Genomic DNA, 22,441 nt, shown 5'->3' on the forward strand with positions numbered 1-22,441 from the left:
TCTTTCCCAATTTCTAGTTTCATCATATTCATGGTTTCTTTACACGCCTTTGTTCTTCTGCAAGTACATACCATATTCCTCACCTGGCACTTTTCTTTTGCTTTTCAAGTGGATTCCCATCATCTTCAGTTTAATTAATAATTTGCTATGTAGCACAGCAGAACTTGATTTGAGCACATTAGCATTTGGCTACTACCTCAAGCTTGGTCATTTCCATACTCTCATTTCCATCATCTATTCTGCTTTTGATCCCATGATTATCATAAATTGCCTGTTTTGAGAATGGTCAGAATGAATATTTGTTTCATTTTGGAGGCATAGCAAGGCTGTTTTTAAACTCTGTTCTCGCTGTACTAGCAACCCTAATTTTTTCTTTACTTTGTTCTCTTGCTAATACAGCTGAAAAGTCTTTTGCTCTTCTGCTTTTATTTTTCTTAGAAAATGCTCTTGTTGAAGTCTGTGTGTGCTTTGAGGTTTTTTACTTTTCTGTTTATTTTTCTTACAACTTTCTGGTTAAGCTGTTTGGCAGATGATTTTCTTTTTAATCTCCAGGAGTCATGTTTGTTCCCAAAGTCTTAACTGTAAAATAACGTCTCTTTAATGCCTGAAACGTTTTCTGAGGACTATGCCTCTTGCTTACAGAGTATAGACTAGATGATCTAATTGGCGTTTTCCTACTGTATCCTCTGACTTCATAAAATGTCATGGCCAGGATACTCTTTCCTCTTATCCTTACTTTCTTTGAATCACTTAGTATGTATGACGGTGCTTCTGAGATGTTTGAGAGGCATTGCTTTTTATTTTAATTAGTGCAACATTCAGTTAGTATGCAGCGTCTGGGTCACTGAAGGGCTGTGGAGGTGGAAGTCTGGCTGCTGGGTGCTCTCTTGCCTTCTGGCTCTGCCTGAGATTGCCACAGTGCCAGGCAGAACAGGTTCCCTGCAGTGTGTACATTTGTGAAATTACCAGCTTGGAGAGGTCTGCCTGAACAAAGGGTTCTCTCAGACTGAGGTGTCCAGCTGAGTCAGCTGCTGCAGACCAGGACACTGTGGGTTGTTCTTTTTGCCGTTGTTGTCTTGTTTTGTTTTAGGTTCTGCCTATTCTGATTCCATTCCAACTTGTTTCAGTTTCCCTGTATCACAGTAATTACCTGTGGAACTCTGTTTACTTTATCTCTTTTTCCCTAAAGGGCTTAAAACCATCTTAGTTGCCCCCGCAGACATTTCCATTTCAACATCTGACTTCCGTCCCATTCCCTGGTCCTTTTATGTTTTGTTTTTTTTACTAGCATCATCTTAATTCTCAGTCTTTCCATCTTCGATATAAGCCTTCATCTCACTTTGCTGAGCCCTCAGGGAATACAGACCATCAGAAACATATGGAACAAGACATCCACGTAACCAAATGAGCTTTAGCTATCTTCAGTTCCACATGGCATACTTATTGAATCATATGTTTGAAAGTTAGGGTGGTCCCAGTGAAAAGGGTGTCTGATATTATTGAGTGATAGCTCTCATTTGATTCAGGGCTATCTAATTCTTTGTTTTATTTATTGATTTATGATGAATGCAGGAGTATCAAAATGTTGCTGCATCTAGCTTCAGATTGATGATCGGTCATGTTGAGTTAACGAATATAGAGATGGTTCAGCTGAAGAGAGATGTGCTCCTCATTTCGGTCTTTGAAAGACTTAATGTGAACTTTAAGATCAGCTTTGCAAATCTTGGTCATCCAAAATTACAGTTGCTGGGGCTTTTTATTGTCTTAGGACAAATGTTTTGAAATATTTTTCCACTTGTTGAAATTAGGTATTTTGTTCTCCTGTATGCCAAGGTTGGCTGTTGTCAGTTATTTATTTCTGTCTTTACGTCTTAAGTACAATTATTAAATTATTAAATAGCTCCATGCTAATATTCTCCCCAATTAAATTTATTTTCTGTCTCTTTCATGACTCACTTTCTGTGGTTATTTTGGTGAATGAGCTTTATGGCAGGGCAGACTGCAGAAGTAATTCATTCTAAATTAATATTACAGAATGTTTGCTTTTAGTCAAGTCATACTCAGAGCACAATATTTAGGAACTGACTTAGCCAGCAGAAATAGAAACAGTAAAACCTGGTGTGAGTCATCTGAACATATGAGTTATTAGTGTTTCCTGTTCAAAACACTGTCGACCTTAAGAGTTTCCAAGAATTATTTGTGGAAGTTGTTTGATAAGATTCTTTTGGGGTGACAAAAGAGCAAGTAATTTTCAAACTCTTCCAAATATAAAACAAGAATTAATTCACCCCACTACTGTTTTTGCTGAAAACCATGGCATTCATCCCTCAAAAGAACGTAGCCTATTTAAAATTTGGTTGAAATCTCCATAACTTAACCAGGCCTGGGAGTCTGCTTCCCAGCTCTCAAATAAATGAAATCTTGCCCCAGAGAACTATTGCTATGTCTCCTTGTATGTTTACTTAATAAGTTCCACCTTGTGTTTAGGATCTGTCTGCATCAAGAGCAGACCTTTGAAAACATACTTGTCTTTTCAAGAAATTTAGCTGCCATGTTTCATAACTTTGCTTTCCTATCACAGTGCTCTCCGGTGGGACCTTGACTCCTACATCATGGAGTCCGTCCCAAACGAACTTCGTGTGTTAAAGTGCTGCAGTTTGAGCTGTCAAATTTCCAACCTTCTTCCCTGCCAAAAGAGTGTATGCCACCTCATTCTGCTTGTGATGACTTTAAAGTATCATCCATGTTCACTTTATCTCTGCATAATAGGAAAGTGGAAAGAGGGAACAAAATTTGAAGAGTTGATGAAGTGCCTGTTTAATTAGACTACGCACTCTGTTAAGTGCAGCAAAAATCGTAGGTTTTGTAAACTGAATAAAAGATCCTAAGGCTCCACGAAATCCTTTTAATTTTAACAGGAATACTAATGTTCAGTTAGCTCTCTCCAGAATATTTATTGCTTATATGGCTGCCCAGCAAAAACTCACAGGAAAGAGAAAATAAGCCATTTTGATTTCGATCCAGTGAAATTAATTGCGGATTATGTTTTAGTACCCAATCTTGATGAAAATGCAGCTTTTAGTCTATAAAGAGTTTATAGTGATCACCTCCACATGTGAACTGAAACAGATTTCATTTTCTTGCTAAATCCAAGCACAAAGCTTTCGCTTACCAAAAAAAAAAAAAAAAAGAACTTTATTCCCTTGATTTGAGAATCTCTTATCTGGCAATCTTCATGCACACACCCTGCCCATCTTCCCGTTATTAGAAAAACAGAACTGAGTAGGTGGGAGAAAAATTTCAAGAGTTGAACAAAACAAAATAGAAGCCAGATGAAGATTTTTATTTTCTTTTTAATCGTTGTTTTGCACTCTAGAAATGGTGTCTGTTTTCTTCCAATACATTTCGTGCATCCTGCAGTTCTGGTGGTCGGTGGTGGTAGAGATCTTGTGAACTTCAGTATAGCTGCTGCTGCTTTACTGAGCTTCCAGCCTGGCAGTGCTACTGAGGGCAAACTTGGAACTCCGGAACAAAATGAGAGGGGACGCAAAGACCCAGGAATAAAGCAAACAGGAAATGTAAAATGCTGTCTCTGTAGAAAACGAGCCATATGCCTGAGTTTCTCCCGTGCTGTGCCCAAATCTGGGGAGGGAAAAGGAGAGTGGACCTTTATCTAATTGACTCAGAAATGTGCTGAAAAGAAATCAAACCATAATCCTTAATAGAAAAAAATGCAATCATGCAGTTCCCTGTCCTGCAGAGATGCTGAGGAATAGGAGAGGAAATGCTGCACTTAGGAGGTACAGCTTGGCAAGCATCTCTACCACTGTTCTGAACAAGACTGCAGTTTCTGGAGCTGTTGGGATTGTTTGATGGAGGAGCCATGCCCGTCCAAAGCTGAACACAGATCCTTCTAAAGGATTTACAGCTTTTCCGCTCCGCACAGCGCTTTGAACAGTCCTTCAGTCCAGCTCATTTCGTCCTTGACAAAGAACACATTATTTTAGGAGTGCTTCAATCTCAAACTTGGAATTTCTCAACAATTAAAAAAAAAAAAGAGAGGAGGAGGTGCCGTTTCTAGCAGGCAACCCACAGGCCACAGCTGGCTCTGTGGTCTTCTGTATGGCTCACAGCCAGCCCCAGAGGGATTGCAAATCCAACTCCTCCATCAGCTTCCCACTCACATCTGAGAAACTATCCGCATTGTCTTGGGATGAGGATTTTTCTCTGTAGCTTTTCTCCAAGCTGATTGTGTGGGAGATGTTTTTTTAAACTTAGGCATAATCAGTTCCTCTTTTCTGAGCTTCCTGTCGAGCAGTGATGGTCTGCTCTTCTTGACGCGCGTGGGCGACCTCTCTTTCTCCCCCCAGCCCAGCACATGTGCATGCACATATGGGCGTACCTGTAAGTGTTGCTGAAATGCAGCTGGAAAAGGTTTTCCGTTCTTTACAGACAAAAGAAAGGGGCTATCAGAAAGCATTTCAACAAAGTTGAACTGAGTTTATTCAATATAAATAGACCCAGTCTGTGTTTGCATAATGCTTGATCAATTGCCTGTGCGATGAAGGCGTTACACAAATAATTGCAGACAGACTGAATTGAGGTAGGACCAGATGACAGCTCTCTAGCTCAGATGAAAATGAACAAGATTACTGGCAGTGAGAAAGACAGATGGTTCGTAAATAACACTTGTCAAAAAGGGTGTAGTTGCATTGAAGACTCCAAAGGAAAAAGGAAGCAGGCCCATGGTCATGTAGTAAATGTAACTTTGGCCTTTTGTGCTCGTGTGGAAACGTAGATTTGGGTTTTAGCACCAGAAGGGATTTTTTTGTGAACTCTTGGTGATTAATTGCTATTCTCATGGTATGTATTCCCTTGCTATATATTATACTTTGGAATCGTGCAATTACTATAATTGCATTTGAATTATTTACAGTAATTATGAATAATTGCACTAATGTAAAATCAAGTAGAAGATAAACACCCAGGGGCGATACGTGAAATGGAGAGCCCAGATACTGTTCTGAGAGTTGGTTTCAGCAGAAAAGTTCTGGGGGAAGGGGAAAGTCTGCTCCTTGTCATTACTCACGTGCTGTGGTATCTTAACTGCTTGTGGCTTGTTCTGTCACCATTACGGAGATGTGGGGAAGTCCTTCTTTGTCCTGTCACATTGCTGGGTAACCAAAGTGTAGAGCAGCTCATGTGGTGCCGGGTGAGGAGATGGTTTATGTCATTAGTGGAGCCAAGAAACTTTGGATAGGTCTTGAGAGTTTCCATTTGAAAGCGAAGCCATTTTCAAAAGGATGGCATGATTCACGTTATGACCTTACATGATAATTTCAAGATGTAGAAGTTGAATTCTGTAGCCAGGTTCTTTTTGATCCTTAGCTGGATCTTCATTCTTCCTATTTTACTGGCAGTCCTGTTCTTTTTGCCACATTACACACAGAATCACACACAGAATTTCTAGGTTGGAAGAGACCTCTAGATCATCGAGTCCAACCTCTAACCTAACACTAACAGTCCCCACTAAACCATATCCCTAAGCTCTACATCTAAACGTCTTTTGAAGACTTCCAGGGATGGTGACTCCACCACCTCCCTGGGCAGCCCGTTCCAGTGCCTAACAACCCTTTCAGTAAAGAAATTCTTCCTAACATCTAACCTAAAACTCCCCTGGCGTAACTTTAGCCCATTCCCCCTCGTCCTGTCACCAGGCACATGGGAGAACAGGCCAACCCCCACCTCGCTACAGCCTCCTTTAATGTACTTATACAGAGCAATAAGGTCACCCCTGAGCCTCCTCTTCTCTAGGCTGAACAAGCCCAGCTCCTTCAGCCGCTCCTCATAGGACTTGCTCTCCAGGCCCCTCACCAGCTTCGTCGCCCTTCTTTGGACCCGCTCAAGCGCCTCGATGTCCTTCTTGTAGCGAGGGGCCCAAAACTGAACACAGTACTCGAGGTGCGGCCTCACCAGAGCCGAGTACAGGGGGAACACATTTCATCATAAAAGCTGAAAAAAGAAATGTGATGGGTACACTGCATATTGGCTCGATGAGTTTGGACTTGTGTATGCCATTCATCTGAAAGTAAATGTTTGGGGGTGTCAGAAAAATACTGCAGAAGTGCCTGGAAGAGGTATTAAGGATGCACAGATGATTCCAGGCTTCCCCGTGCTGGCAGTGTACCATTAGGGAATGGTAGGCCTTGTCCTGAAAGAGATTTATTGCAGTTGTTTAAGACCTCCTGATGTAAATAGAACCTTCTGCAACAGGCTTTGTACCCCTGGTCTTCTCCTTACCTCTCTCTAAGGATGATTCTTTAACACTTCATGTTGACGTTGTGGTCCAGTTTGGGGTGAGCTTGCTGGAATTAGGTGGAGAGGGATTTTTGTCTTGCAGAGGTGTTAAGAAGCACCAAGACTGGTGAAAAGCAGAGGTGGGAATGGGGAAGGTAATAAAGGAAAGAAGAAGGGTGTCCAAGAGAATTTTAGAGTCTCATGAGCAAACACAAAGGCCATGTGGGTCGCTGTGGAAATGAGTTAGAGAAAGACCTGCGGGCACAGTCAGTCAGCAGTGGGTAAGCAGCGTGTCTCCTGCACTGCTTCCCGACGGGCCAGCTCATCTCCTCCTCGTTATGCAATTAGCTGAGCGAGAGGCCAAGCTGCAGCAACGAGTACTTTCCCGGTCCCTGCTGATGAGACAGTGTTCCCGGCGTTCACTTTTCCTCATGAGGAAATGCCAGGTGGGTGGGTAACGTGGGGAACAGAAAGCACCTCGTGCATGCTGAGGCAAGGAGCCTGTGCTGCACAACAGCAGTTTCTCAGCAGCAAACAGTGGATTCCTTCGTGTCTGCGGGTGCTCTGAAACAAGGTAATGCTTCTAAACCTGAGCTGGGGATGTTCTGCTGAGTTGTGACCAATAATGTACCAGGCAGTCCTGAATTTACAGGACTGGTAGTTTATTGGAGTGGCAGCCGTCTCTCTTTTCCTGCTTTGCTTGCCATGCTTTTTTCACTAAGGTCTTGTTTGCAAATACTTCTTGTATCAGAGTTGTTTGTTTGTTTTTTTTTTAATTAAAAAAAAAAAGTGAAAACATTGTATAAAAATAACACTTGTTATTTTTATTTTCCCCAAGTATACCTTGGAACTGTCATTATCGCAGAGGATTCTTGGAGCTCCTTCTGATTTTTTGTTTTGTTGAGACTCTTAAATAGTGAAGTGTTTTTGCTTTTTATCCCTATCTCTTATGAGTTAGAATCCTGTTTAGGATGCCTGATCTTGATGCAGATGTGTGTGAATGTGAAGTATGTGTTGGCAGAAGGGCTATCATCACGCTGTGCTGTGGATAGATGGTAGGAACTTGACAGTGAAAAATTATTTTTCAAAAGGCTTTGCTGTGTCCTTGAATATTATATGTACTTCACTAGCCTTGTGAGGGACATGCAGTCTGACAGAAGCATAGAGAAGGACAGGACATGAGATTTACCTGACCACAAAGATAAATATTCTAAATCGAGTTTAGGGTTGAGGTCATATTTATAAAAATAGAAAATGATGTGTCCAGTTGTTTCAGAAGAGAAATTCATTCTCATTGGCAAGCACTTTAGTTTTATTCTCTTGACTGTCTGGAACATGTGGGAACCTTGTGATGGAGACGTGTTTGGGCAATCAGAATCCTAACATTTCACCATCAAATATTTGGAGGGAGGGGTGAGATGCAGGGGGGAGCATTCTGGCTTTGTTTAGCTTTTGTTTTGCTTTTTTTAAGCACCTGGTTTTAGTTTTATCACAGAAATAGAAACTGAAAAGAAATAGTCTCCCTTCAAGTAGAATGTCAGAGCACAAAGATACAAAGCCACAAGCTTTTAAAGCATTTCTAAGTGCAAGTAGCAGCACCCTTACAGCATTTTCTGAAACTTGATGCAATTGAATCATAGAAGTTCAGCTGAAGCCCACTGAACAAGAGTGGCAATTGATCTCAGTTGATTTTCAAGGGAGGAGGGACCGCTAGCCCTGGCACGATCTCACGGAACAGAAGATAGAGCACATGCATTTCCTCTGAGCCCATGGCTGTTTTCCTGTGTGAGGAGGGCTTCAGGACAGCTTCTTGGTCGAGGATGTACGTGGCAATATCACACGAAGGAAGGGGCTTGCTCTAAGAAAGTCACGTACATCATCACACTGTCACCAGCCGTCGGCTGTTCTCAGGGGTGGTACCAGGGTGAGGGTGAAAAGATTGGACTTGGTGATGATTTTTGCAATGTATTTGTTCAGTTGTAGTTACGAGTAGACTTCTGTATGTGCGGTATCTAAACTAGACCTTGGATTTTTATCACTTCATTATTGCAGAAGCATTGAAAAATGTTAATGATTCCTAATAGGAAATAGCAGTTGGTCAGTCTTCAATATTGGTCGTTTTTCTGTGACTTTAATATTAAGATGCTTACTGTTTTGTTCTGATCTCAGGAAGCCTTAAGGATACAAACAGTAAACTGGGGGGTTCATCTATGAATATTAAGAAGTTTCATTGTGCTTAGTAATGTTTGTAATTAGTTCTGTAAAACTGGGCAAGTACATTTAGAACATCTTAGGCCTGAGACCAACATAAGCATCACAGCTTTTCAGTGAGCATTATACGGTATTCTTTTGAGAGCACATATTTCACCAAGAATATTACACCTCCGACAGGTTTTTTTTTTTATTGTGGAAGTAATTTCATGATAAGGGAGAGGGAGGAGAGGCAGCGTTCATCAATATTGACTGATCCATTTATTAACAAAACATGAAGTGCACAGTCTCACGCCATCACCTTGACCTTGAGAGCTTTGTCAGTTTTTTGTTCTAGAATATTCTGCATCTTGAGAGACTGTCATCATCAAAAAGAGTCATTACAGGAAGATGGAAGATTTTTAAAATTCCTAACTGCACAGTCATTTTTCCCTTGCTACCAATAGTACAGTAAGGCATCTGTAAATGTGTGGAACAAACCTAGACTTGTTGAGAGGTGATGAGAAACTGCAGGTTGTGCCTTTGTGTGTGTGAGGGGTGAAATGAATTGCTGATTTTGGATCGATGGGTAAACAGTGCTTCTGGTGGTAGTGCAGACTAGGTTAAAAATACAGTGAGTGAGAAAACAAATTTGCACGGGTACCTAGCAGTCATTTTTAATATTATCGTTTAATTATACTGGGCTGTAGTTTTTCTTGAGCTCTTCAGAAATAGGACAAATGTAATGTTGCTCAGCTATGAGGTAGTTGAAGTTTTGTCTTAGGCTGAGGTAGCAGCTGTCTGAGTCCTTTGCATGACCAAATCGATGCCAAATGTGTGCTTGGTGTACACTCCCAAGTAAGTAACTTCTGTCACACTCCTGTGTACTAAGTACAAATTACATGTATGAAATGTCTCCTTATTCCAGGAAAAGCCTTGGTGGTTGATGCAGATGACGGACACAAGACTCATTTCTCTCAACAGACCATGCTTAACAAAGGGCTTAGCAAGTCTATGGGATTTCTGTCCATTAGAGGAACACAAGGCGAGGAAGAATTTTTCCAGGGCATTTCCTCAGATTACAACTCAGGACAGGAAGATGCTTTCTGTCCTCACAGATGTAAAACCAATGAGTTTGAAAAGAAAGGTCACCTTCACACAGATGCCGCTCCCAGGCGGAAGGTATGGGCTTCCTCCACAGACTTGCTCTGCACAACTGACAAGGCCACTGAGAGGGACCATGCTGGAGACTCTCACAGGCATGGTCACCAGTGCGAGACGTTTACAGTGCGGACTTCTACCACCACCAGAAACAAGGAAGCAAGGTACTCTGATGGCAGCATAGCACTGGATGTCTTTGGACCTCAAAAACTGGACCAAACGCGCCATGTGCCAGAGACATCAACTTCCGCAGCGATATCGAGTGCCTTTGACAGGATAAGAGAGAGACAAAAGAAGTTGCAGCTCCTGCGGGAAGCCATGAATGTAGAAGGTTAGTGAAGCTTTTAGATATTCTGAATCATTCCAGTCATTAAACAGAGATTGTCATTATGATAAATTTGAGTTCTCTAATAGCAACTCTAGAAATTGCTGAGCTCTTACGTTTGTCCTCTGTTTTTAGGTGAAATCAAAGCATTAAAACATCTGTTGCCAGCCAAGATGAAAGTGCTTGTCCAGATGAATTAGCCAGTGAAGGTAGTTGCTCTTTTTAAGTCAGCCAGTGTCAAGTTCATCAAGTGAAATTAGGAAATATATAGGTAACAGCCAATTGGCAGGTAATTTTCCTTCAAGGAAAACCTTCATCTTGAGCTCTTAAGGATGGATTTATACCCTGAAGGAAAAGAAGTGTGTCATCTACAGATCTCTCAGTTTTTGCTCTGTATAATTCTGGATGATCCACTTAAGCCCCATAAATATGTAGTTTCTTTTGGGCTTAAGATCTTTACCTCAGTGAGGAGAATTGTCAATAAGTTCCCTCAGTTAATTTAGAGAACATGTTGGGGGAGAAAAACCTTGGGACTTATTGTATGCACTCTTACGGAAACGTCTTTATGTGGAGCCCTGTAATGGGGGACAGTGTGTTTTGTTTCTTTTGAACATGCAATGTGATTTTCAGGGGTTGCAAATTTAGGACAGCTGGATTGAAACAGAGTGCCAAGTCAGATCCTGCTCATGATGGGCAAGAAGGTGTTGCTTGTTCATCTAAGGTATATGCTGGAAGAGCTGTACATGCAGATTTAGCTGGGTGATTAATTCCAGTGTGTAGAAAATTGATACAAGTGAACAATCGTGGTGGCCTGGCTGTTGTGTGACAGAAATGACGACTGCCAGAAATAGTAACCTCTGCCTTGTTTTCTTGCACTGAGGTGTGAACGCCCCTGCTGAGGAGAGCTGATAAAGCCTTTCATCAGGGTTGTAAAGCACTGTTTGTGCCCTGGGTGCTATCTCAGGAGGAGGCTGTATTGCAGGCAGCATGGGAAGCGTGTTCTTCCTCTCCTGAGCATGTGAGCCTTGAGCTCCAGAAAGAAGGAGCCTTACTGAAACAGCATCAGCAGTTCAAGAAGCTGCTGTGATTATGTACCAGCTGCACAGAAAAGACGAGCGAAGGGTTTCTGTGCTGTGGCATTAACATCTTCCAATGAAGGTAACGTTATCAAGTGAAAGGATGAATGTAGATGGAAATAGTACGGTGGAGATAACCATTGTTTGTTCAGAATAGAAGTTGACCACCTGTAATTACCTACTGAGATGTCTGATGGGGTAGTGGGGACGTTGCTTTATGTTTGGTTGAAGAGCGTGAAACTGAAGGGGACCATATCAAGTGCATGAGTCAACTCGAGCCTTTGGAGATAGGCACCTCGCGGAGTGTCAGCAGCCACTCCCTGCATTGGGAAAGATCAAGAGCTTCCTTGCTGAGGAGTTCAGCTTCATGCGGGGTTGTGTTGCACAACAGCAAAACCAAGAGCTCGGCCAAGCCCGTTGATGAGCAAGGGTTTATCGTTCTCAGTCAAACAGGTTGGGAGACGACAGAAAAGGTAACGCGCCTGGGTCTCACGAACTGAGATGGTTCAGCTGTGTGAAACCGCTCGCGTGGTGTAGAGAAGGGGTGACAGTGCAGCCAAAGCAAACCCGGAGCCGGGGCTTTACACTTGGAGGAGCTGGGCGAGGGCAGATCGAAGCCGTAGCTCATGACTCATTGCCCATCCTTCTGAATTCAGTCATCATTTGGTAGAAAAAGTCTCGATACTCTCAGCACATAGCTGGGTCACAGTGTCCTTGTCTTCTGAGTTACTGCTTGCAGTAGAGGAAGGAGGTACGTGTTTCACTCTTGCGTTGGAGTCAGGATTGTGTACCCTGCACTTTTACTGCAGGCCTGCCGTTTATCTTTCAGTTAACTTCTTAAAGGTTTCAGGCCAAAATTGGACTGTGAATGTCAATTTTTAATGAGAGTCAGTGCAAAAAGTTATTTGAGTAAGACAAAAGGGAAATGGTTTTTCACAGAGGAGTTGGTTGCTTTTGGGTTGGAGGTGGCTTGAGAAGTCTGACTGAAAGGACTCCGTTTCTCCTTGAGGGCAGGGTCACAAACCCCCTGAGATGTGAAGTCTCCTCAGGCTGCTCGAGGTTACGTGTTAACAGTAGGTAAGCCTCTGCCTTCAGCTCTTTGTTTTCTCAGTTGAGGAAAGGCATCGGACTCAGCACAGGCAGAGCTCTGCCAGATATAACTTCCCTCTTCAAACTACAAAGGAATTTAAGTGACACGTGGCTTAGTTCTTCCCTAGCTTATTTTGGGTTCAGCTGGCAAGCTTTTTTGTTATTCACAAAACCTTAAGGAGCTGACTGTCTTGGAAAAAGAAAATGTTCCCATGCGTAGGCTCTGGTGCGCCAAGCTTTCACTCGGAACAGATTTTTACAACCCAAATTATAAACTCATGAAAAGCCGAGTTTATAGTGGAAAGAATGACAGAGCTTTAATTACAGCTGTGCTGTAACGAGGTAGTTTGTAGCGAGCTACTAACCATCCATGCTGCGCTATAATCTGAACTTGGAACGTCCTGCATGCAGCCTCCCAAACCCTCCAGAGGCAGCGTCTTCCAAGTGTCTTGCTCACAAACTTGCTGTGTTGTGTGTTGGTCCTCTGTGCTGCTTGAGGGCTGAGGTGGTTGTCGTAGACCAATTTGGGTGTTTGTCAGTGACCAGGTGCTTGGCCACGAGTTGGGGGGGAGAGAAGATGGCTGCTGGTTCAGCTCAGGTGTACGTCAGCCAATTCTGAACGCTCAGATGAGACTCCAAAAATGTGTTTTCATCTTGTCATGTGATGGGGGAAAGAGTTCTGTATCTCTGCTGCTGCTGTTCTTGTTTCTGTCGTGTAGTTTGTCAGCTTTGGTGTTAAACCCAAGCAGCTCTTCTGTTCCGAGTGAGCTGATGGTGCTGATCTTCTGCAAGTTGGCAATGGCTGCTTGGTGCCCCCAGCCAGCATCCTCTGTCAGAGCCAGCAACCTTCTGGCTTTGGCATCTTGCGAGCCTGGATCGCTGCTCGAGAGCATGAGAGCCTTGTGCCTTCTCCCTTACTCCCAGCTTTCTTTGCCTTCTCACCCACAGAACTGATGGTATCTTCTGAGAGCTGCCAAGCATAAACAGAGTTCAGGGTTCGTGTTGGGCCTGCCTTCAGCTGGCGCGATAGGCAGGCACGTGGCTCTGAGGTAGGCTCCTGCCAGTCTCCCCCATTTGTTGACTTAGGTGCCTTTTCCCCCTCGTTTCACGCGTCTCCACTATAAGGGAGTTGGTTTCTGTGTTCCTTGAGCAAACGTGTGTCCTTATGTACAGTGTTGCCTATGGGAACGTTGGAAATGAATGCAAGAGGGAGCATTCATGAGGGATGCAAGCATTCAAGAGGGATGCAAGTCTTCTGAGTATTTATCTCGCAAGACTGTTAATTGATGTGCTCCCCTGAGGACTCGTCTGGACCCCGCTTACCTTCCATGTCATGGCTGCGTGTCTTCGGCTGGCGAGTTAAGCTTGTGCATACTCGAAATGTTCAGATTTTTCAAACTCTCTTAGAAGTTTCATTTGGGAATAAGGAAAAGTTACTGTGGTCAGTATATTATGGGTAAGCAGGTTGGTAGCAAATGCCTTCCAGCAAACGAAGCCCAGGGACTGGAACTGGGGAGCCACAGGAGAAGCAGGTTAAACAGGAGGTGGGATGTAGGACAGAGGATGAACAGCTGCTCTGCCAACTCACCTCTTAGTGACCACCTTCAATGCCATGCATACTTTCTTTTTCTGTTGAGTTGTATGTATTCAACAGGTAAGCTTAAGTGGAGGAAATGCCAGTCACCCACAATGATGTATGCTGTTTGCATGTGAAAGCAAACTGAGGCTCAGTTTCCACTTGTTTTAGGATCATCCCGCTGCAGTGTGATTCCAGCTCAGTGGCAGTGAAAGGAGTTGTCATGTGGCTGGTATGTCCGGTATGGATGAGGTTCAGTTACTGTTCCGCAATCACAGCCATGAAGCTGCAGGGTAGGCTAATGAACTGTTCCTAGCTCAGAAAACTTTGGGTCATGAGTTATGCTGGCACTGTGGAAATTGGCCTTTTAAGGAAGAAAATAAGAAATAGTCGTGTGAAATACCTGTAAGGTACAAGTGCTCTGGTATCAGGCACAGCTGCTTTGTTCTGAATTATATAGGAATATAATAGGAATTATATATGAACAGGATGGTGGAAATCCCATGTGTTACCTGTGAGCATGTGTCAAACAGGAACCCTTACCAGGGATTCATTCTGGGTCACTATACTCTGTTGAACATCTGCCGTGCTGCCTCGCAGAAGGTAATTCAATGAAAAAAGGAAAGGGAAGAGTAAACATGGCTCTAACTTTACTTTCTGAGCTTCTGCAAAAGAAGCACATCCCAGCCCTTTCTCAAAAGACTACGGATGAGTTTCATGGCATTACAGTGAAGCTCTTCAGTACTAAAGACACCCACCACCAGAACCCCAAGAGCAAACCAGAACACCCGCCCTGCCGGGAAGCTGCTTGTTGAACTCTATCTCTATCCTTTTCCTTCTCTCTGCATCCAGTAAGAATTTTGTAATAATGTGCATTTGAAAGCCTGTGTATCTAATGTGAGTCATGTGTTCGGGATAATGACATTCCAGGCTAAATGCGGTCCTCTGATTTCTGTTGAAGTTGGCTGGGACGAGGCTTTCTGTAAATGACGAGCCTGGGCTTGCACGTCTTGCCTTGCGTAAATGGCGTGGTTTGTTGTTTCGTGCTGGGTTAGGTGCCTGTGAGGTTGTGCTCTGCTGGCTTCCACGGGGAGTTTCAAAAAGTACCACTACAGCGCTACAAAAATGGCACAGACGTGTTTTCTTCTCTTTGTACGGCAGCTCTCATCGCTATGTTGTGGTGCTTGCACTTTTATTACAAGTTTTATATCTACATCTTCATTACAGATTCTTAAAACAAAAATAAAAATACCAAGGCGATTCAAAAATCCCAGGGAAAAATGTGAATTCTGGAGACCAGTTGTTTATTGTCATCATCAGCTTTTGCAGATCTCATTTTCCAGTTCCTTCCCAGCCATTCAGGCTAGAAGTTGGTCCTTGTTTTTGAAATTCTTGGATGAAAAGCTCAGCTTCAGCTTGGTCCCAGAGTGTGGACTCGTGGCCTTTGGAAGCCAGTTCTTCATTAGAAGAGGTTTGGTTTGGATGCGATCCAGGCGCCTTCTCTGAAGTTAAACCTAATATGATATGTTGGAATTGAAGAGAATTTGCTGGAGGAGAGAAGCAAGCATGAATTACTGGGTGAATTCAGCAAGCACTGTAGATACAGCAGTCTCCGTACTGATGGTCGAATCTCACTCTTGCAGCATGTATCTTGTCCGTGCAAACAGTTCCACTGCTACGTATATTTTCCTGAAACTGAGAGAAGCAAAAAAAAACATCTGGGCAGTGACTGGGAATCTCACTCAGGTGGGCTGAGCCCAGGGAAGCCAGACAGCCCGCAGAGTCTGATAGCTCCGCAGCAAGTGCTTGTTTCATATTCTACTTTACCATTTTACATGTATTTTTTTTGCAGAATTTTACGTCTCAGAGAGCCAGGACGGAGCCACAGTTCTGTGTGCAATTCAGGAAGCCCAGGCTGCTGACTAGGTGGAAAAAAAATCTGCTTAAAATCTCATGTTGTATTTTATTGTTCCCTTCCCTTCCTTTTGCTTCAAAGACAGTCTAGTCGACTTGCAAAATCTACAGCTAATAAAACTACTGGGACAGAGGAGATCTGTTTTCACTTAAGCATTTCTCCACTGTAGCTCCCAATATCATGCTAGGATTCATGCCGCATTTGAAGGGCTGGGAGCATTTTAAAATACGCATCGGAAGGCTTCCCATGCGGAAGGCATTTGGGGTTCATTTTCCTATTTAGGCAAGTCATTGCTAGATTGGCAGTGGGTTTTGGTGTTGTAAAATCCAGAAGGCTGAAAGTAGCCGTTGTGAAAGGCTGAAGCAAGACCCAAACCCCCATGAATACTCTGCATTGAGCTGTAGGTCGCTTTGCAGAATCGAGTGAGACATGTGTGTAGGACTCACCGGGCTTCAGCTTTTTATGCATCTCTTGCAGCATCTTGCTGCATTTGCTGGGGTCCTGGGGAGCTGCACAACTGAATGGACTGGTAGATAGTTGTAGGAAATAGCAGGTTTTGGAGGTTTTGGAAACAAGTATTGCAAAGTTAACGCAATCTTGTCTTCAGTGTTTGTCTGCTGCAGCACTTGCAAGCCTAAAACACATTGCTTGTTGATAATTAGTGGAAAAACCACGCCAGGTTGTGCAGGTAGTGACAGGGCGCAGTTGCTAACATGTGGTTGTAGTTCCCTCAGAACATAGCGGAGAACAGAAATCTGTTTGGTGCAGGCTCCCTTTGTGGGGTTGGATCAGCCACATCCAGCTCTTGTGGTGATGGATTGCACTCTTGCTGCTCAGCCTGTCCCTTCGTACTGGTGACCTTGTACTGGGAAAACTAGTTTGCAGGGACTGCACAAAATATCTCATCCTGCCAATTTTGCTCCATTTCTGCTTTTCCAACCAGAAGGTAACTGCTTTGCTCAGAAGAGCACTTCTGATGCTGGAGTCCTTTGCCCATCTCTCTCTTTTCTTTGTTTTCAGTTATTTCTCCTCATCTCTAGAGGGAAGTAGCACTGTTTCACGTAACCATCAATGGTGGATGATGTTCTAGTTGGTTATGGTTTGATTTTGCTGCTCCAGTCCAGAAGGGGGAAGTGCAATTAGCCGAATTCCTCTGGATTGTTTTTTCGCTTGTTTTGGAAATAAGCTTAGTTTACCAGCTGTGTCCTCAGCAACATTGGATCGGGTAGAAAACATGTTTTCATTATTTCTCTATAATAATTTTGTTATTAAGATGGTTCACTTAGTAAATTTATCACTAGCGTTAATCACACCTGGTCAAGCTGTGGTCTGCAATAACTTCACGTCTCTTGCTGCTGCCTGTTCAACATTTTGTACTCCTCCCCTGACATGCCTTACTGCAGTAATTGGCACTTGTATTTACAGCTGTTACATGTGCTTGCTCTGTATCATCCCTTCTGTTTTCAAACATGTTAACTGTAAGTGGACCCAAGACAGCCTTTTGGAAAGAAAGACACCTGAAGTGTGCTCTGTTTGACAGCAAAGCCTCGGAAGTCTCCAAGTGTGGAGGCTTTTTTGTTTTCTGTTTCTTGCTTATAAGTGTTGTACATGGTCGTTCGCTGCCTTGCATATGAAAAGGTTTTGAAGATAGCTGAAAATATCAAGTACATATCCCTTGCAATTCCTGTGCTTTCAGTATGTTATGTGGAGAGTTCACTGGCACTAGGAGTTGAGGCTGCATTGTTTTGCTTCCTCTTCAAAAGCAATTAGCTCTTCTAGTTAATTAAAAATCCTGCAGGGACTTAATAATTGATTGCTAATCATATTTTATGGATGTCAAATTAAGGCTGAATGAATTCTGATTTTTCCAGTTCCTGCTTTGTTGCTATGGATATTTTTCCTTATAGAGAAGGAGCCAGGGGTGAAGTCCTGGCTGTTGCTTTCTACACACACGAGGCATGCACCAAATGTTTTAGTTAATTTTGGTCTGGGTACTGGGGCTTGTAGCTCTTGTGTGTTTTGTTGGCTTGAGGGGGCTTTAGGTTGGTTGGTTTTTCTGTGCTTTTTTTTTTTTTTTTTCTAAATTTTAGTTTTCGGCACAGCATCCACTGAGTATTTCCTTTGCTTTCAGACTCCCAAACCACAGACTGGCATTTAAAATGTTTTGAACAGATCAAATTTCAAGTGTTGCTTTCTATTTGACTTTGCATTAGAACTGTTGTTCTTTTCTGACACCCTGATTTAAACTTTCAGAGCCTCTGAGAAGGTACAAATCTTACCACAGCGATGTTTATAGTACTTCGAGTGAAAGCCCATCTGTTATTTCCTCGGAACCAGATTTCAGGCAAGGTAAGACCTGTGTTTAAAAATAATAGTAAAAGAAATGAAAAAAAAAAAAAAAGGCAAGAAGAAAGTTCAAAGGAAAAGAAAATGAGGGAAGTTAAATCATTAGTAGGAGGCTTGATAATTACTACTAATATGAAGTTGTAAGATGATCTCATGTAATTAAATAATTGTGTTCAGTTCAGCATAATTGGCAGTCTGTTCAGAAATGAGTTTGACATTTAGCAGTCTGAAAGAGAACATGGTAGGAAAAGGTGGAAATAGTTAACTTCACTGGAGTGCTTGATTTAAATGGCACACAGTCTTCACAGGCATGAAACCAATCCTAGTTGTTGCTAGTGTGCAATCTCAGTAACTTGTAAAAGCTTTCTGTGGGACGTATATGGTTTATTTTTTTGGATTTCCACAGGCTTTACTAAGAGGATAAAGTGGTCAATAATTTATAAAGCGAAGATTTTGGTGTAACGCAAAAAAGTAGATATTACAGGCTAATTGTATGACAAATTTATGTAAGTTCTACTGAATCAGTGGCTTGGAAAAACAGGCAATGGTTATTTGTTGATATATGATGGGAAGGTTTTCTTCAAAACATGGAAGCACAACATGGAAAAAAGTGTTTGAGGTGTTTTATGAAAGAAGTGCTAGAATATGCTCCAACCCAGCTGCCCTCTGCTCACCACTCCTTCTACATCTTCTGGTAGTCCTCCTAAATACTGAGCCTGAAGCCTAATAAGCAAAAACAAGTAGCAAGTAACAGCAGTGGTCTTGAGGCACAATAACTATTTTCCCATCTGTTTCTTGCCATTTAGAACAGGCTACTTAAGAGTTTCTATCCCAAGTCTGTACAGGTGAGACCGAGCTGCTTTTTGGGTACCAGTAGCCTGAGTCAATGAAATGGGTGTCATAAAGAACAATTTCAAAATCAACATGGCTGTAATGTCTAGTCTGAGATCTCTCCTGCTACTACCTCTGTTCACTGAAGGTACAATAAAGAAATGAAAGCCAGGCACTTTGCAAAATCAGGTCAGGAGTTTAAAATCTCAGGTGCTGCTACAGGAAGACATACCAGCAAAGGAGCTAATCATTATAAACTGGAAAGCAGATCAGTTTATTAATAAAAAAACAAAACAAAAACCTATTTCATAGCAAAGGGTCAGATTTCAGGGACAAAAATTAATCACAGGAGCTCAGCAGTATACTGGTTTCTTAACTCCTTTCTTGTGAACTGGATGCAGAATTACTTCAGCTGCTTTGATACTGTTGTGGAGCAGTTTTATGTGGTGTCTCTGCCACTTCATGCCTCAATAGAACATAAAAAGAAACCTTTTGTGTTGGAAAGGTGTCTGTGCAATCATGTATTTATTTTTTCAGCTTTTTTTTTTTTTTTAGACCTTCTTTAGTATTCTTCCTCAAAGGAATTCTGTAGTGTAGCTACCTTCACTGGGGGAAGCAGCAAGATTTCTTTGAAAACTGAAATCGACTTCCTAATAGTGTGTCTAACACATGGAACATAGAAATCTGATTCCTTCTAAGTAATCTCATATCATTGATAAATCCTTGATTTTTAAATGGGATTGTTCTGTATGCTTTGTTGCCCAGTCAGGTATTAATTTGTCTTTTGGTTTGCTAGTGAGAAGAAACGAAGGTTTCAAGAGAGATGATACCAACGGTGGTTTACCAGGCGCTGATGATATCTCGACGTCAAGTCAAGCTAACTCTCAGAGAGCCAGGTAAACCATGTGAAAACTTTGTCTTGGAGTGCTCAGTCTCTATCGGAGAAATAATTGTAAATCTGCAAGCCAATTTTTCACTCCTATCCTAGCTTCTGCATAATTTTAGTAAATTGTTCTGTCTTCAGGATGATGGCATTTCAAAATCACATAATGCAGTCAGGCAAAGTCTCATCGTGCATGTGGTGTAGAGGCAACTAATACCACCTGTGAGTCCAAATTTGGCTCCCGTATTTATTGGAGACTGGGTTGTGCTCTGTCATGTTGGCATATCTGTCAGAAGGTCAAGGTTTATGTTCTGCTTGGAAATAGTTAATCATTTCTATTTCAGTTATACTTGCCTAAAATTTGTAGGAAATATTGGTATTATTTTGAAATGGTATTATTGGTATTATTTTTGAAAATGTGTTCATTTAATAATGAGAAGATAATATGCAGTTGCTTTGAAATAAGCTAAAAGCCATACATTTGGTTGTTTATTCTGACAAACTCTTGGTTTATGATAATGCTAGATTTTCTTTTTTTTCTTCTTTTGTATAATCTCAGCACTGGTTAGGCTGGCCAATTTAGTAACAATTTAGGCTTTTTGAAACCTATTTTACCATACAGTATACCGGAATATTAAGTCCATATGATTCTGTTGCATTTTTAGATTAATTTATTTTTCAAATGCTGTTGATCAATATTGATTTAAAAAGCAGGTTCTCTTTTAGACTGTACTTGTGTACAGAAGAAGCTACTTTAGCCATACCTGCTAGATTTTGTGAGTGGTTCCATTGTAAATGTTTGATAGACACGAACCTTTTAGATAGAAAATTTTCCTCTTTTAGTCTTTGTCACATGCTGAATCACCTTGGAATATTTGATAGAAAATATTCCAATAGCATTTTGGGGTGGGCAGGCAAGACATGTGTTTTCTCTCTTTCCTGTCATTTCGCTACAACAACAGCCATCTCTCAGCAGCTTTTAGCTTTATTTGGGATAGATCAGGAGAATGATTACTGCTGTGCTCAGTATTGTAGGATATTTATAACTTTTTAGCATGGATCAGATAGAAATCCTGCTTTATTCTATTAAAGAAATTCGGGAGTGTCTGAAGATTGTACATGTTTCAGGAAATGTGGCAAGGCTATCAGATATGTCCTTGTAGCCTATAGAGCTATGCTTTGAACATGAAGATTAAAATAAAAGAACACGTGCTTCTTGCACTATGTTGTTTCCCCTAAATGAATCTGAGTAAGGCAGGGTCTCAGGTGGGCTGTGTATGGGTGCAGATGAGAAAAAGAACAGAAACTTGGAAATTTTATGGCTTCTGTTGGAATAATGTCTTGGTTTCCTTACCACTTGCACTTTGCCTGGAAAACGTGAAGTCATTTAGAGATGTATGTATTGGCATTTCTTGTGGTGGAGAAGCATTTAAGCATTACTTAGCTGGGCAGAAATGCAGTATCAATTCATCTAACAGTGTAGGTGTTGTGCTGCAATGTTGAGGCAAAGAGATCTGTCCTGTTGTGACTTAAGAGGATTTGGGCTTGGATGGGAGCTTGCAGGGCAAATGTTCAAGGACCCTGCTTACAGGTTCATGTTACATGTTAGCCTGTTAAAGAGCTGTAGGGTTCTGCTTCCAATTTGATGCTACCTTAGAGCAACAGAATGACAAAACATCTACTTCCACTGAGTGCGCAGAACGAGCTCATAAATTTATTCTTTGCCCTTGCTTTTCCTTCTGGTGAATACTGCTATGTCAGCCTCATTTCCACAGTGGCTGATTTTGACCCCGGGAAGCTGCCAATTCAACGCTGCAGCAGTGCTTCTGAATAACCCGTCAGTAATTGGTGGATGCTGGTAGAGAGCTTGGCTTTCTATTTACAAAATGTTTCAGAAACTGAGTGTAGTATGTGGTATGGAAACAAGTCACATTGTTGTAAATGAATCAGGCCGATTATGCAAGTGAAGGTGCTGTGGTAAGAGAGTACGTACTTTCTCATGGTTTGTTTTACATTGCCTTATTTTAATTTATATTGTTCTGTTAAGACTGGTACCTTTAATGGAAGTAATTCGTGTATGAGTGAAATCCAGCAGGAAAATGCTGTTCTGTAAGTGCAGCGTAGAATCATCTCCTTGGCTTAGCAGTGCTGTGAGCTTCACATTTATGGAACTCTGCAGCCTTTTTCCAAGGCTTAGTATTTATTTTGATCTGCTGGTTTTGCTCGGCCTCATCTGTGCATCTGCTGAAAGATGCCATGCTCTACACCCGCACAAAAGTGGCATAGAAGGGTACCACAGATAGTTCTTTACAGAGTTAGAGACCGTGACACCCTATTTTCATAAGCTGAGAAACCTGAAAACTTTTCCTCAGTACCAGACTAGTAAGTACATCCAAGATAAATAAATAAATAAAATAAAAAATTAGGCTGAATTCCTGAAAGCTAATTTTACCTTTTTTTTTTTTTTTTTTTTTTTTAAGACCCGTTGAGAAACAGAGCAAAACAGCCAGGAGCAGAATTTGGTCCTAAAATAAAACTTAGATAATATCTCTGTTAATTATGTGCGCTAAACAGAAGACAGGTCGGTTTGTCTGTCTGTCTCTTTGTGTCTTTCTCCAACAGCTGTTAAAACTTCACGGTGGTATGGAGTGTGAAAAGGAGATGGTAGCTGGTTCAGCAGGGACATTTCCAAGGAAATAACCTGCTATTTGTATCCAGCATATTGTGTATCGCTCCTTCAGAATGCTCCGTG

At 41.9% G+C, this 22,441-nt stretch overlaps 1 protein-coding gene across 9 annotated transcripts in view; it reads left to right on the forward strand.

The window, feature by feature from the left end:
* Positions 1–22,441, forward strand: part of PTPN13 (protein tyrosine phosphatase non-receptor type 13) — a 109,892-nt gene that overhangs the window by 42,592 nt on the left and 44,859 nt on the right. For 5 of the 9 annotated variants that reach the window (XM_027456958.3, XM_072037532.1, XM_038178171.2 and 2 more), the window contains 3 exons: positions 9,416–9,979; positions 17,883–17,978; positions 19,603–19,702. In XM_027456958.3, coding sequence (XP_027312759.3) covers positions 9,416–9,979; positions 17,883–17,978; positions 19,603–19,702 — 760 coding nt within the window. Of the gene's footprint in view, positions 1–6,724; positions 6,872–9,415; positions 9,980–17,882; positions 17,979–19,602; positions 19,703–22,441 lie in introns of those variants that run through there. The other 4 variants (XM_027456961.3, XM_072037533.1, XM_072037534.1 and 1 more) reach the window with 2 other exon arrangements.

The sequence above is a fragment of the Anas platyrhynchos genome, chromosome 4 (genome assembly GCF_047663525.1).
Source record: "Anas platyrhynchos isolate ZD024472 breed Pekin duck chromosome 4, IASCAAS_PekinDuck_T2T, whole genome shotgun sequence".
Taxonomy (NCBI): Eukaryota; Metazoa; Chordata; class Aves; order Anseriformes; family Anatidae; genus Anas; species Anas platyrhynchos.